We start from the raw sequence: 12,500 nt of genomic DNA on the forward strand, positions 1-12,500 counted from the left end.
ACCATGGCAACAGGGGCATTTTGTTGAACATCCCAACTTCATGAGTAGGACACACGCAGTGGTTGTTTCCATGACAACAGCACGATGCTCTCATCTGATTGGCCGTCTCTCAGGCTCAGATCCACCTGATTGGGAACCCGGTGTCGTGGGGCGTGGCCAACCTCAGCCTGTCAGCCTATCAGCTGCTGGCACTGGTCTACCTGCTGAGGAGGAGGAGGGGCATCAAAGACCTCCCTGATGGTACACACAGACACACACACACACACACACACACACACACACACACAGTTGTGCTGAGGCCCTGACTGACTCGACTGGACGTGTAAAGATGGAAAGATTTTCTGTCCCTGCGTTCCAAATCGCATACTTATACTTTTTACTTTTAGTATGTACTGCAGCTGCCCTTACAAAGTATGTAGTTTAGTATGAAATATGCCTGCATATGCATACTATTGGGACACACTACACACATCGTCCCTGAAGTCCGGCCCTCTCGCTCACTTCCTCCTCCGTCCGTAGCGGCAAATTTGAATGTTGTTGTCAAAATGCCGAGGTTGTTTCATACTGTGCTGTCCTCTGTCTGATTTATTATCTTCTGTCTTCCTGTCGCTTCTGCTGTCACTGAGCGAGTTTTGTGCGATATGTGTGTTTTGTTGTCGTCTGTATGTGGGCGTGGCCTGTACACGCAGTGCGACGTAACGTTCGCTGCACAAAGGATTGTGGGTCAGAATGGCCAGAGCAGCATGCTGACATGCAGACTGTGAAATCTGACCGGATGTAGTAGAACATCCTGGTACTCTTGGCATACTGCATCTGACACACTGTGTACTGGGACATACTAAATCTTTTTTTCCCTACTAAATAGTATGATAGTATGAGTATTGGAACGCAGGGCAAGCCTCCTCAGATTAGATCTTGGTGGTGGGAGGTCAAAGGTCAAGGTCAGCGTGACCTGGTGGTGGGAGGTCAAAGGTCAAGGTCAGTGTGACCTGGTTGGAGGTCAAAGGTCAAGGTCAGTGTGACCTGGTGAAAGCCCTTTGTGGCCGTAACTGTGCAGTTCATATGGAGCTGTGAGACACAAACGTGATAAGATACACCTCATAGCTTTTATTAAACTCCTCCAGAGTCTTTCTGGGATTATTCTGGATTATTATCATCACATGTATCATTTGAAGGTGAAACCAGGGAGGAATTATCAGCTCTGGAGTTACAGCGTCAGGAACTGAGGAGGAACCCGTCAGAGTTCCACACCTGGAACCTTCAGGTGGAGGTGTGGAGGGAAGTGTGTGTGCTCTGCTCTATATTTACACCAGCACTGTGTGTGTGTGTGTGTGTGTGTGTGTGTGTGTGTGTGTGTGTGCCCAGACGCCTGGTCTCAGTTCGTGGCGGTCGGCTGGCTGTGTGTCGGCGGCTGGGCCGTCAACTTCCTGCCGTTCTTCCTGATGGAGAAAACTCTCTTCCTGTATCACTACCTGCCTGCACTCTGCTTCCTGTTCCTGTTGACCCCCGCCCTGCTGGAGCACACACACTCACACCTGCTCAGGTACACACACACACACACACACACACACACACCAAAAACATCTCCCGTGCCCCCTGCAGTGCTCCAATGTACCCCTAGGGGGACATGGACCCCCATTTGAGAACCACTAAAGCCGGGGTGGGCGGCCACGAGGCCGAGAGGCCGCAGGTGATGTCACCGATGACCTCACCTTCCACAGAGAGCAGGGACTCAGTGACATCACCTGCTGCCTCTGGTGGGCGGGGCTACCACTGATAAGATCCAATCAGAGGTTCATGAAACATGATGTCATCCGTAGCGAGGTCAGCCCCGCCCCTCCTCCAGGTGTTCAAGCCCTGCGTTCCACATCTCATACTTCTACTTTTTACTTGTAGTATGTACTGCAGCTGCCCTTACAAAGTATGCAGTGTAGTATGAAGTATGCATGCTAATTCTTTTTTTTCCCTACCAAATAGTACGGTAGTGTGAGTACTGGAACGCAGGGACTGTCTGGACTGTAGCAGAAATGCATCCTGGGAGGAAAATCACATGACTGACCACTCTGTGTGTGTGTGTGTGTGTGTGTGTGTGTGTGTGTGTGTGTGTGTGTGCAGCTGTCTCGCCCACCGCAGGGCTCTGTGTGTGTGTGCGCTGGCAGCGGCGGCGTCCGTCTTCCTGTCCTACCGAACCTTCTGCCCTCTGACCTACGGACGCCCCGAGCTGTCGGCCAATCAGCTGCAAGACCTCAGGTGGCGGGAATCCTGGGACATCCTGTACCGACGACGATGACACACACACACACACACACACACAGAGGTGGTGTGTGTGTGTGTGTGTGAGGCTGACTGAAGCTCCGCCCACCAGATGAATCAGCTGTTTTACAGTTAAACATGTTTTTTTTTCATGTTGTTTCAATAAAGACGTGAAGTTTTGATCAGTCATCAGACATCTGGAGAACATCTGGACGGGCTCAGGCTCACACTGCAGGTTATAAATTATAATATTAGACATCAGCTACCATCAGAGACGGGAAAGAAGCAAGATGGCTCACTCTTGTACTGAATCTGTGTACTGCACCTTGTACTGAATAAATTTACAAAAAAAATAAATAAAATAAATAATCCAGTGAATCCAGTTTGTCCTCCTCCTGTGGATCCAGTCTGAAGGAAATCCTGCTGGTCTGAGTCCAGAACCCCAACCTCCTCCTCAGCATCTGGACTCTGAAGAGACGTTGCTGTGACTTGGGCCGATTCAGAAGAAAACAATCTGCTGATTCTGGGTCAGATCAGCAGGATCTCCTTGTTCCTGTAGGATCTGCTGAGGGGATCCGCTGCAGGCCTGGCTTTGGATTTTCTTGTTTTTTATTTATTTATTTTTTCCCCTAAATACCCTGATATTTTCCTCTGTTTGCTGACTGGCCTTTGTTCCCGTGTTTTTGACAGAAAGGAAGTGAATCTGCTCAGGTTCTATGGGTCAGCACCGCTAGCCGCTAAGACCAGAACAGACTGGAGCCCAAAACCAGACGTCAGCCCTCATTAAGAAACAGACAAACACAACAAGTCAGAAAGCACCAAGGCACCAAACCTGCAGATTTTACACTAAAAATTGTATTAAAATATAACAACATAGGAATCTTCAAAATAAAAGTCACAGAGTTGGCCATCTTTAAGTTGTGTGAGCAGTTCAGACGTGAGTGTCTTCCTCTTCTTTCTTCTAGCAGTAGGAAATGCTCACACACACACACACACACACACACACACACACACACGTGTGCGGTGTGTCCGTGTTGTGTTCAGAGGGACAGGAAGTCAGTGGCTGTCAGCCAATCAGGCGGCAGGTGGGCGGGCAGTGTCCTGTCAGACTTCCATCATCATCAATTTTAAAATATTTATCAAAAGACATAAACTGTTCACTGCATGTTGCTGCTGCTGCTGCTGATGATGTCATCGCTGTTGGCCAATCACAGCTACTTCCGCCTGAGCCGTCTTCCACCTGATTGGCCGGTGTTGGGCTGGCTGTTGTCCACCTCCCTGAACTCCTCCTCCTCCTGCTGGGGGAAGATGTGAGACAGGAGGTACCGCTCCTCCCCCTCCTCCTCCCCCTCCTCCCTGCCCTCCGCCCCCCCGGGGGGCGGGCGGAGCTCCAGCTGCTCCTGCAGGCGGGGAAGAATCTGCTCCTGCAGGAAGTCGATGATCTCTGCAGGAAGTCACAGCCAATCAGATTCAGCATCATCGTCATCACCAATCAGCTCAATCAGTCAAATAATCGATCAGCCCTCTGCCGTCATCACAACCAAACTCTCTGATTGATTATCACAACACTGTGGAGCTACTACTGCAGTACTGACACTATATGAAGTACTACAGTACATGGGGTACTACAGTACAGTACATGGAGTACTACAGTACACTACACGGGGTATTACAGTACAGTATATGGAGTACTACAGTACAGTACACAGGGTATTACAGTACAGTATATAGAGTACTACAGTACACTACACGGGGTATTACAGTACAGTATATGGAGTACTACAGTACAGTACACGGGGTATTACAGTACAGTATATGGAGTACTACAGTACAGTACACGGGGTATTACAGTACAGTATATGGAGTACTACAGTACAGTACACGGGGTATTACAGTACAGTATATGGAGTACTACAGTACTGACCGCAGTATGACAGGCGGCTCCAGTTGGGAACTCTGGAAACTTTGAGTCTGTGGAAGCTCCTCTGGACGTGGTGAGGCGTCACGTTCCTGCAACACAGGAACACAGTACTACTACACACCCAGTACTACTACTGCATACCAGCACTACTGCTACACCACAGTACTTCTGGTACACAAACTCCTCTGGATGGTGAGGAGTCACTTCATGGAAATATAAACTTCACCTCCACCACTGCTACTACAGTGTACACACTACCACAGTACAGCAGTACTGCTGTTCTACTGCAGTACTGCAGTACTGCTGTTCTACTGCAGAACATCATCACGGTCAGAGTTGACCTTTGACCTCACCCGACAGCCTGAGCGACCTCGTCCCAGTCGATGGCAGCTGTGTCCTCCACCTGCATGTCGTACAACCTGCAACAGCAGCGGTGTTGTTCTTAGTGGTGTTGTTGTTTGTGTGGTTGTTGTTGTTTGTGGTGATGTTTGTGGTGTTGTTTGTGGTGTTGTTCTTAGTGTTGTTGTTGTTTGTGGTGGTGTTTGTGGTGTTGTTTGTGGTGTTGTTGTTTGTAGTGTTGTTCTTAGTGTTGTTGTTGTTTGTGGTGGTGGTGTTTGTGTTGTTGTTTGTGGTGTTGTTCTTAGTGTTGTTGTTTGTGGTGGTGGTGTTTGTGGTGTTGTTTGTGGTGGTGGTGTTGTTGTTTGTGGTGTTGTTTGTGGTGGTGGTGTTTGTGTTGTTGTTTGTGGTGTTGTTGTTTGTGGTGGTGGTGTTTGTGTTGTTTGTGGTGGTGGTGTTTGTGTTGTTGTTTGTGTTGTTGTTTGTGGGGGTGTTGTTGTTTGTGTTGTTTGTAGTGTTGTTGTTTGTGGTGTTGTTGTTTGTAGTGTTGTTGTTGTTTGTGGTGTTGTTTGTGGGGGTGTTGTTGTTTGTGTTGTTGTTTGTAGTGTTGTTATTTGTGGTGTTGTTGTTTGTGTTGTTGTTTGTGGTGTTGTTGTTGTTTGTAGTGTTGTTGTTGTTTGTGGTGTTGTTGTTTGTGTTGTTGTTGTTTGTGGTGTTGTTGCTGTTGATGTACACTGAGGAATAACAGCAGAAGGACAGGAGGTGGTGATGTGCTGATGCTTTGTGAAAGAGGCTCACGTGTTGATCAGAAGGATTTTGGACTGAAGAGACACCGGCCCTCGACTGAATGCCCAACACTGCCCCGCCGCCATCTTCGTTTTTAGGATGGTGAACCTGGAGAGAGAGACAGACAGGCAGGTAGTGAGACAGACAGGCAGGCAGTGAGACAGACAGAGTCAATCCCACATTAGCAGACATGGATGGCGAGTGTCACTCGACATCCTGATGTTCACTTCAGTTCGTTAAAAACTCTGAAGGTTAATGTCCGGTTTCCGTCCTGCTGGTGGGCGGAGCCTCAGGACGGCCAAGTCCAATCTAACAGATTTCTTCTATCGATTTCATGAAAATTGAACCCTAACCCTGTCAGCTCTGGTGACTTCATGACCCTTCCTCTGGCGCCACCCTCAGGCCATGTACAGACTCATTGTGATTGGCTGTGAGTGGACGGGGGTCGCTCCTAGGGCTGGGCGATAGGGATCAAAAGTCATATCCCGATATATTTAGGCGATATTTTTTCCGCAAAGTGAGAGCAAATGTTCAGTTCAGTCAAAGCCAAATATGACATGACGGGGCTGGAGCTTTTTCGGGTTGTGGATGGCTTGTGGCTGGGGCTTCTGCAGTGTTCCTGGTAGTATCTGGGGGGCAGGAGCTGCTACAGGAACGTCCTCTGGCTCGGCCCTCTCACCTGCCGTGTCTCCACTGAGAGGCTGAGGAGGAGGAAGGTTCCTGTGAAGTTACCGGGCGGCTGAGCGACCATGACCGGGGCATCACAAAGCGTGTATCTAACGTCCGCTAAAGCTAACGTTAGCGTCCCTAAAATGCCGGCTAAAAAGTGTGTTTTTAGTGTTAGGTAACATTAGCTAGCACGTTAGCTTGGTAGTGTTGGCCGTGTTGCTAGGGACGCCTAGCGCCCGGCTGTTTGCTCTCTGTTGACACCACATCGCGCCTACCCCGAGGCAGGGCCGTTTTTTAGCCCCTGTAAAAGTTCAGGAACTCTCTCCTTCGGGGTAGTTCGGCCCCGGCCCCATGAAATCACCCCGAGAGTGCCGGAGTGTTTGTTCCTGCCCCGCCCCTCCTCTGTGCACGACAGAGGAGGGGCGGGGGGGGGCAGTGCAGAGAGCTCCAGGTCAGCAGCGCAGCAGAGCGAGGATCACAGCGCAAATCTGAACTATATTGATATGCGATATAGTCTAATTCCATATCACATTTAAAAATATATCGATATAATTTTTCTATGGATATATCGCCCAGCCCTAGTCGCTCCCCTGTGCTTTAGGACTTTGAGCGTTCTGCTGGTTTTTATTTACGCTGAGTTTAGTTTGTTCATGTTGAAGAGTCACAAATGGAATGAGGTTCAAACATCTTGTGCTGCAGCTGTGAGATTCTCCCAGCAGAGGGCGCAGTGATCCACTGCACTCACAAATGTGTACACATATTACTATCATTGCTATTATTAGGGATATTAATCTCACAATAACAGTGACAGTAGTGATCATTTGAGCCGGTCTGCAGACAGACGGTGCTGCGATGAGCTCCGTCTGCTGGGCCTCAGCAAGGAGTCTCACGTTGATGACACAAACACACGGACGGTGGTTTGGTAGGAAAACACCAACAGCTGATCTTCATCTGAAGCTACTGAACAAATCAACACAGGTCATCCAAAGCCGAGCAGAGTGGAGTTACTGACCATTTGTCACGGCACTGGGACCAGGATCTGGTCTGGACCTGCTGGCTGATCTGCTTCCAGGGCAGGTTGCTGCACAGCTGCTGTCTGGTCAGCCAGGAACCCGAGGAACCCGAGGAACCCGAGGAACCCGAGGAACCCGAGGACCCAGAGGAACCCTGCTGCACCACAATGTCCAGGTGGGCCCTCACAGCCTGCATCAGCCTGGACTCCTCCTCACTGTCCCAGGACCCATGGCCAGAGGCTGAACACACACACACACACACACACACACACACACACACACACACGCAGAATTCAAACGGTCACTGTGTTTCCAGTCACTTCAGTAATCAGTTTGTTCTTTGATCTGTCCGTTGCCATGGAAACAAAGAGCCAGTTCCCATAATCAGGTTAAAGGGGTGAAGAGAGAGCCGGTTAGCACAGGTAGAGAGCAGAAGAAGAGAGCGGATAAGGAACCTGACAGGACACACACACACACACACACACACACACACACACACACACACACACACACACAGTGTGTAGTTGGAGTGGGGTAGCACATGTTAACATGTTACTTGAGTTCCTGCCAGAACCCAGTTATTCAGTTTTCTGGTCACCATGGAAACGTAGTAGCTGTGAGGATGTTCTTAAACGCAGAGGACTGAGGACGTGAATGGAGCCGGGGGCGGGGCCTTACCGATGTGGGCGAAGCGCTTCTGCAGGGCGTAGATGCTGCGGTCCATCTTGCTGGAGATGGTGCGCCAGCTGTTGCCATGGAGAGTGTGCAGCTTCACCAGAGAGTGCACCTCGTCCTCGGAGAACCTGAGGGAGAACACACAGAGCCCTGATGTCATCAGTCTGCGACGTTCCACAACATTCCACTTATTCTGGGAGGAAGGGTTGTCAAATACTTTCCCCCCTCAAACTACATTTCCCAGAATGCCTTCTGTCATGTTTGAGATGCCCCGTTCATGTCATGAGGGGGTTAGCGTCTGTGGGGACGTCCAGTGGTTCAGGTCCTACGGGTAGCATTTCCTGTTAGCTTAGCATAAAGGCTTAAAGTCTATGGGAGTCGTTAGCCTATCTTATTTGCACAGTGGATCATGTGGCTGTGATGCGTTTGACCTCTGACCTTCCCATGTGGTTCCTCTCATCAAACATCTTCTTGGCTCTGACGTGAACCTGCTGACACGTCCTGGGAACGCCCTCCGCTGGAGAGACAGACAGGTACACACAGACAGGTACAGAGAGACAGACAGGTACAGAGAGACAGGTACAGAGAGACAGGTACACACAGACAGGTACAGAGAGACAGACAGGTACACACAGACAGGTACAGAGAGACAGGTACAGAGAGACAGGTACACACAGACAGGTACAGAGAGACAGACAGGTACAGACAGACAGGTACAGACAGACAGGTACAGACAGACAGGTACAGAGAGACTTTGCATCAGTAAAAACAGAAAGCAACAGTGAAGCTGCATCACGACTTTGGGCTCTAGTGTCCCGGGGCAGTGCGGGGCGGGGCAGTGTGGGGCGGGGCAGTGCGGGGCGGGGCAGTGCGGGGCGGGGCAGTGCGGGGCGGGGCAGTGCGGGGCGGGGCAGTGCGGGGCGGGGCAGTGCGGGGCGGGGCAGTGTGGGGCGGGGCAGTGCGGGGCGGGGCAGTGCGGGGCGGGGCAGTGCGGGGCGGGGCAGTGTGGGGCGGGGCAGTGTGGGGCGGGGCAGTGCGGGGCGGGGCAGTCACCAGAGCAACCTGAGGGGTGCTGAGGTGGGAGTGGCGTTGCAGCGGGGGGGGGTGCTGACAGATTCAGCTTGGTGCAGTGACAGTTTTGTGCCAAAAGGCTTCACTGAGGTGCGCTCAAAGCTCCCCACCTGAAACCAGGTGTACTGTCAGCACAAGGTGTAGTGCAGCCGGCGTGGTGGGAGTTTGGCTGAGCGGCGGGCAGCACACACGTCACCAAAACCTCACCATCAGCACAAACTGTGCCAGTCTCCTCTGATCTGACATCAGCTGTGACGGACAGTCCATATGGAGACACATTAATGTGCTGTAGTGTTTCTGTGGGTATTTATTGTTTTGTTCATGTTCCTGACAGTCAGGACACCTGCCTGTGAGGTTTAGGTGACGTGTGCTCGCCGCTCTCCTGGGCTCCGCTCCACCTGCTGCTCCTCCTCCAGGTCAGCTGTGTAAACGTTCATTACTCCTTTGCATTTTAAAGGCGAGGACAGGAGCTCATCTGATTGGTTTAAAGTGAATCAGCTGAGTCAAACCCACTCCACGCCTTCTCTCCTCCCTTCAGACGGTAGGAGGAACAGAGGAGTCTCTGCACCACCGAGCACGGAGTGCCAAACTTTCAAAATCCACCTGGACACACCCAGTTAGTGAGGTGCAGGTGCACTGAGCCCCCACCTCACCTGGTCTGAGAAACTAGAGTGAGTGTGTGTGTCTGTGTGTGTGTGTGTGTGTGTTGTGTTGTGTGTTGTGTTGTGTGTTGTGTTGTGTTGTGTTTAGACTGAGGGCCTGTGACCAAAAGGCATTTTTCTTTCAGTGTGATGCACAATAAAGTTTTTCTTGAATCTTGAATCTTAATAGACGTTTCACTCAGGGTTCTGGGTTCAGGGCTCTGGGTTCAGGGCTCTGGGTTCAGGGTTCTGGGTTCTGGGTTCAGGGTTCAGGGTTCTGGGTTCTGGGTTCAGGGCTCTGGGTTCAGGGTTCAGGGTTCTGGGTTCTGGGTTCAGGGCTCTGGGTTCAGGGTTCAGGGTTCTGGGTTCAGGGCTCTGGGTTCTGGGTTCTGGGTTCTGGGTTCTGGGTTCTGGGTTCAGGGCTCTGGGTTCAGGGTTCAGGGTTCTGGGTTCAGGGCTCTGGGTTCTGGGTTCAGGGTTCTGGGTTCTGGGTTCTGGGTTCAGGGCTCTGGGTTCAGGGTTCTGGGTTCTGGGTTCAGGGTTCTGGGTTCTGGGTTCAGGGCTCTGGGTTCTGGGTTCAGGGTTCTGGGTTCTGGGTTCTGGGTTCAGGGTTCAGGGTTCAGGGTTCAGGGTTCAGGGCTCTGGGTTCTGGGTTCAGGGTTCTGGGCTCAGGGTTCAGGGTTCTGAGCCGCCGCCGGCCGGCTCCAGAGGAAAGCAGCTCGAATCTGAACTCTTAATTCAGTTTCACTTTGATACCCGATGAGCAGATTATCAAAAAAACTACAAGAAATATTAGTTAATAAAATAAATTGAGATTCACAAGAAAATTGAAGAAAAAGAAGCAAAATGGCAAATTAAAAAAAATTAAAATTAAAATGAAAGACCAAACAGAATTTGAAAAAAATAACAAAAAACAATTACCTGAAGAGAACCATGTGATCCCATTTCTTGTGTTTGAATGAAAAGCAAATCAAAACTCTGTGTGTGTGTGTGTGTGTGTGTGTGTGTGTGTGTGTGTGTGTGTGTGTGTGTGTGTGTGTGTGTGTACCGATCCTCTCCAGGAAGTGGTGCTGGGCTCTCAGCTTCCTGATCTCGGCCTCGTGCTGCTTGTGGCGCTGAGGGAACAGCAGCTGATTGGCCGAGCCGATGCCGGTCAGAGCCAGGAAGTCGGCAATGTTGTCTCTGATTTGCTGGTTCTCCTGCTGAGTGAACCGCCCACTGCGCAGGGACACGCCTACAGGAAGTGACATCAGAAATGATAAATGATAAAACAGAAGCTGGAAGTGGTGCTGATGCATCAGGGACTTTCTGCATGAAGCCCATTTTTATTGCCTTCATGTTGTTTGTGTTGACAGGCTGAGTGCAGATGTATTTACTGTGCAGGGATTTAAGCAAAAATATCATAGATAGATAGACAGATACTTTATTCATCCCGAAGGAAATTCACAGTTTTCAGCAGTATCCACAGAGTACAAGATTAAGTAAATCAAAAATAAAGAATAAAAGATGACCCTGGAGATCTAAAGATCTAAGTACCCAATGTGCAAAAAAAACAATGTGCAAAAAAAACAATGTGCAAAAAACCAATAAAACCAGTAAAAACCAGTAAAACCAGTGTGTATCGATGTATACAATGTGCATTTTTGACTGAAATTTTTTTCAGTCAAAATTTTTTCATGAACTGGCCTGAAAATTTATATGAAAAATATAATATGAACTGGTCTGAAAATTTTTTTCAGGCCAGTTCATGTTCCCCCACAATGCTCTGCTCCACGCTTTAAGAACGGCCCCTTTCTGCCGTGTGATCGCTTCCCATCGCGTCTCCATTTGTTTTTCCCAGTTTGATCTATTTTTGAAACGTTGAGCCTTCCTTCACTATCAGTGCGTCCATGTTGGCATGTGGACATTTACTGGAATCTTCTTCATGTTAAAGATAAATGACCAATCACAAAGTCGGCGACAGCAGCTGTAAAACACGGAGATTAACATTCAGCTTTCATCACATGACCATTAATCTGCTCTGTCCCTATTCAAATAAAATATAAAGTAAACCTGAACCTCTACAGGGAACAGACACTAACCAAAGAGGCTGCTCTCACATGACGTCATCCATCTGCTATTTTGAGTTGGTCAAAAATCCACGTTACATCTGTCAACTCCACTCATGCAGTTACAGCAGGAAGCAGCTTCAACAAACTCCAGTCTGACCCCGAACTCTGAGCTGATCCACTCTGAGAGGAAACTCTGAGCTTTCAGTTCCAGAACAGCTGATCTGAGTCAGTTTGATCACCTGGAGGTAAGCGCGTGACCCACAGCTGGAAAAAGACAGAGTCAATGGAGCCCCGGTTTGATGAGTCACCATGGCAACGGGGAAGAGGAGGGCTGCGTTTTTCACCCCAGCTGAATTGGAAATCTCAATGCATTCATACAGAGAGTCTGAACATGTTTTTACTGCAACAGCGCTGCAGCGGCTAAGCAGAGGGAGACGGTGTGGGAGACACTGCTGCTCGGGTCAGTGCGTAAGTTTAAATGGAGTCCGCTGCAATAACAACAATATTACATTGAATGGTAGCCTATTAATTTATTTCATTTAGGTGCAATCCCGCGGGGGAGAAGCGCACTTGGCAGCAGCTTAAGATGAAATATAAAAACATTGTTCTTGTAACCATCTCCCGACGAATATTTAATTCTCTGCTCAGTAACACTGCACCTTCATCCACGGGATCGCTGTCGAAAGGACATGCCATGTTCGTGAAAAAGTCTCCACCTAACTACTAATGGACTTCTAATAAAGGCCTACTGACTGTTTTTATTTTATTTTTTAAATAACAGACGGCAGAACTAATATGCCACGCCAAAACTGGCCTGCTGACTGACTGAATGAGGAAGTTAAATACCGTGTGGCTGAAAGAGGGCGGACACAGAGAGAAACTCGAGGTTTCATGAGAAAAACCTGGTCCTGACCAGGTTAGTTTCATGGAGTCTGTTACCGCGGTAACTGACCGAGAGCTTAAGTTACCTCCCTCTGTGAAACAGGCTGGAGTTACCCCTCTTTCTCTGCTTTGACTTACCTCCCTTTGTGAAACGGAAAACTCAGAGTTTCCCCCATTTCAGGGTGAACAGACTCAGAGTTTC

At 49.5% G+C, this 12,500-nt stretch overlaps 2 protein-coding genes across 3 annotated transcripts in view; one reads left to right on the forward strand and one right to left on the reverse strand.

Moving 5' to 3' along the window:
• The window catches only part of pomt1 (protein-O-mannosyltransferase 1), an 18,623-nt gene extending 16,190 nt beyond the window's left edge, over positions 1 to 2,433 (forward strand). For both annotated transcript variants that reach the window (XM_030059492.1, XM_030059493.1), the window contains exons 18-20: positions 114 to 240; positions 1,366 to 1,543; positions 2,116 to 2,433. In XM_030059492.1, the coding sequence (XP_029915352.1) occupies positions 114 to 240; positions 1,366 to 1,543; positions 2,116 to 2,290 (480 nt within the window). In that variant the 3' untranslated portion in view covers positions 2,291 to 2,433. The remainder of the gene's footprint in view (positions 1 to 113; positions 241 to 1,365; positions 1,544 to 2,115) is intronic.
• Positions 2,434 to 3,088: 655 nt separating this feature from the next.
• LOC115364854 (transcription termination factor 1) overlaps positions 3,089 to 12,500 on the reverse strand; it is a 12,499-nt gene continuing 3,087 nt past the window's right edge. Inside the window, exons 4-11 of the mRNA XM_030059498.1 lie at positions 10,414 to 10,599; positions 8,092 to 8,170; positions 7,657 to 7,781; positions 6,978 to 7,218; positions 5,309 to 5,404; positions 4,528 to 4,593; positions 4,178 to 4,263; positions 3,089 to 3,697 (exon numbers count right to left, since the gene is read on the reverse strand). Coding sequence (XP_029915358.1) covers positions 3,468 to 3,697; positions 4,178 to 4,263; positions 4,528 to 4,593; positions 5,309 to 5,404; positions 6,978 to 7,218; positions 7,657 to 7,781; positions 8,092 to 8,170; positions 10,414 to 10,599 — 1,109 coding nt within the window. The 3' untranslated portion in view covers positions 3,089 to 3,467. The remainder of the gene's footprint in view (positions 3,698 to 4,177; positions 4,264 to 4,527; positions 4,594 to 5,308; positions 5,405 to 6,977; positions 7,219 to 7,656; positions 7,782 to 8,091; positions 8,171 to 10,413; positions 10,600 to 12,500) is intronic.

This window comes from Myripristis murdjan, chromosome 9 (assembly GCF_902150065.1).
Source record: "Myripristis murdjan chromosome 9, fMyrMur1.1, whole genome shotgun sequence".
Lineage (NCBI taxonomy): Eukaryota > Metazoa > Chordata > Actinopteri > Holocentriformes > Holocentridae > Myripristis > Myripristis murdjan.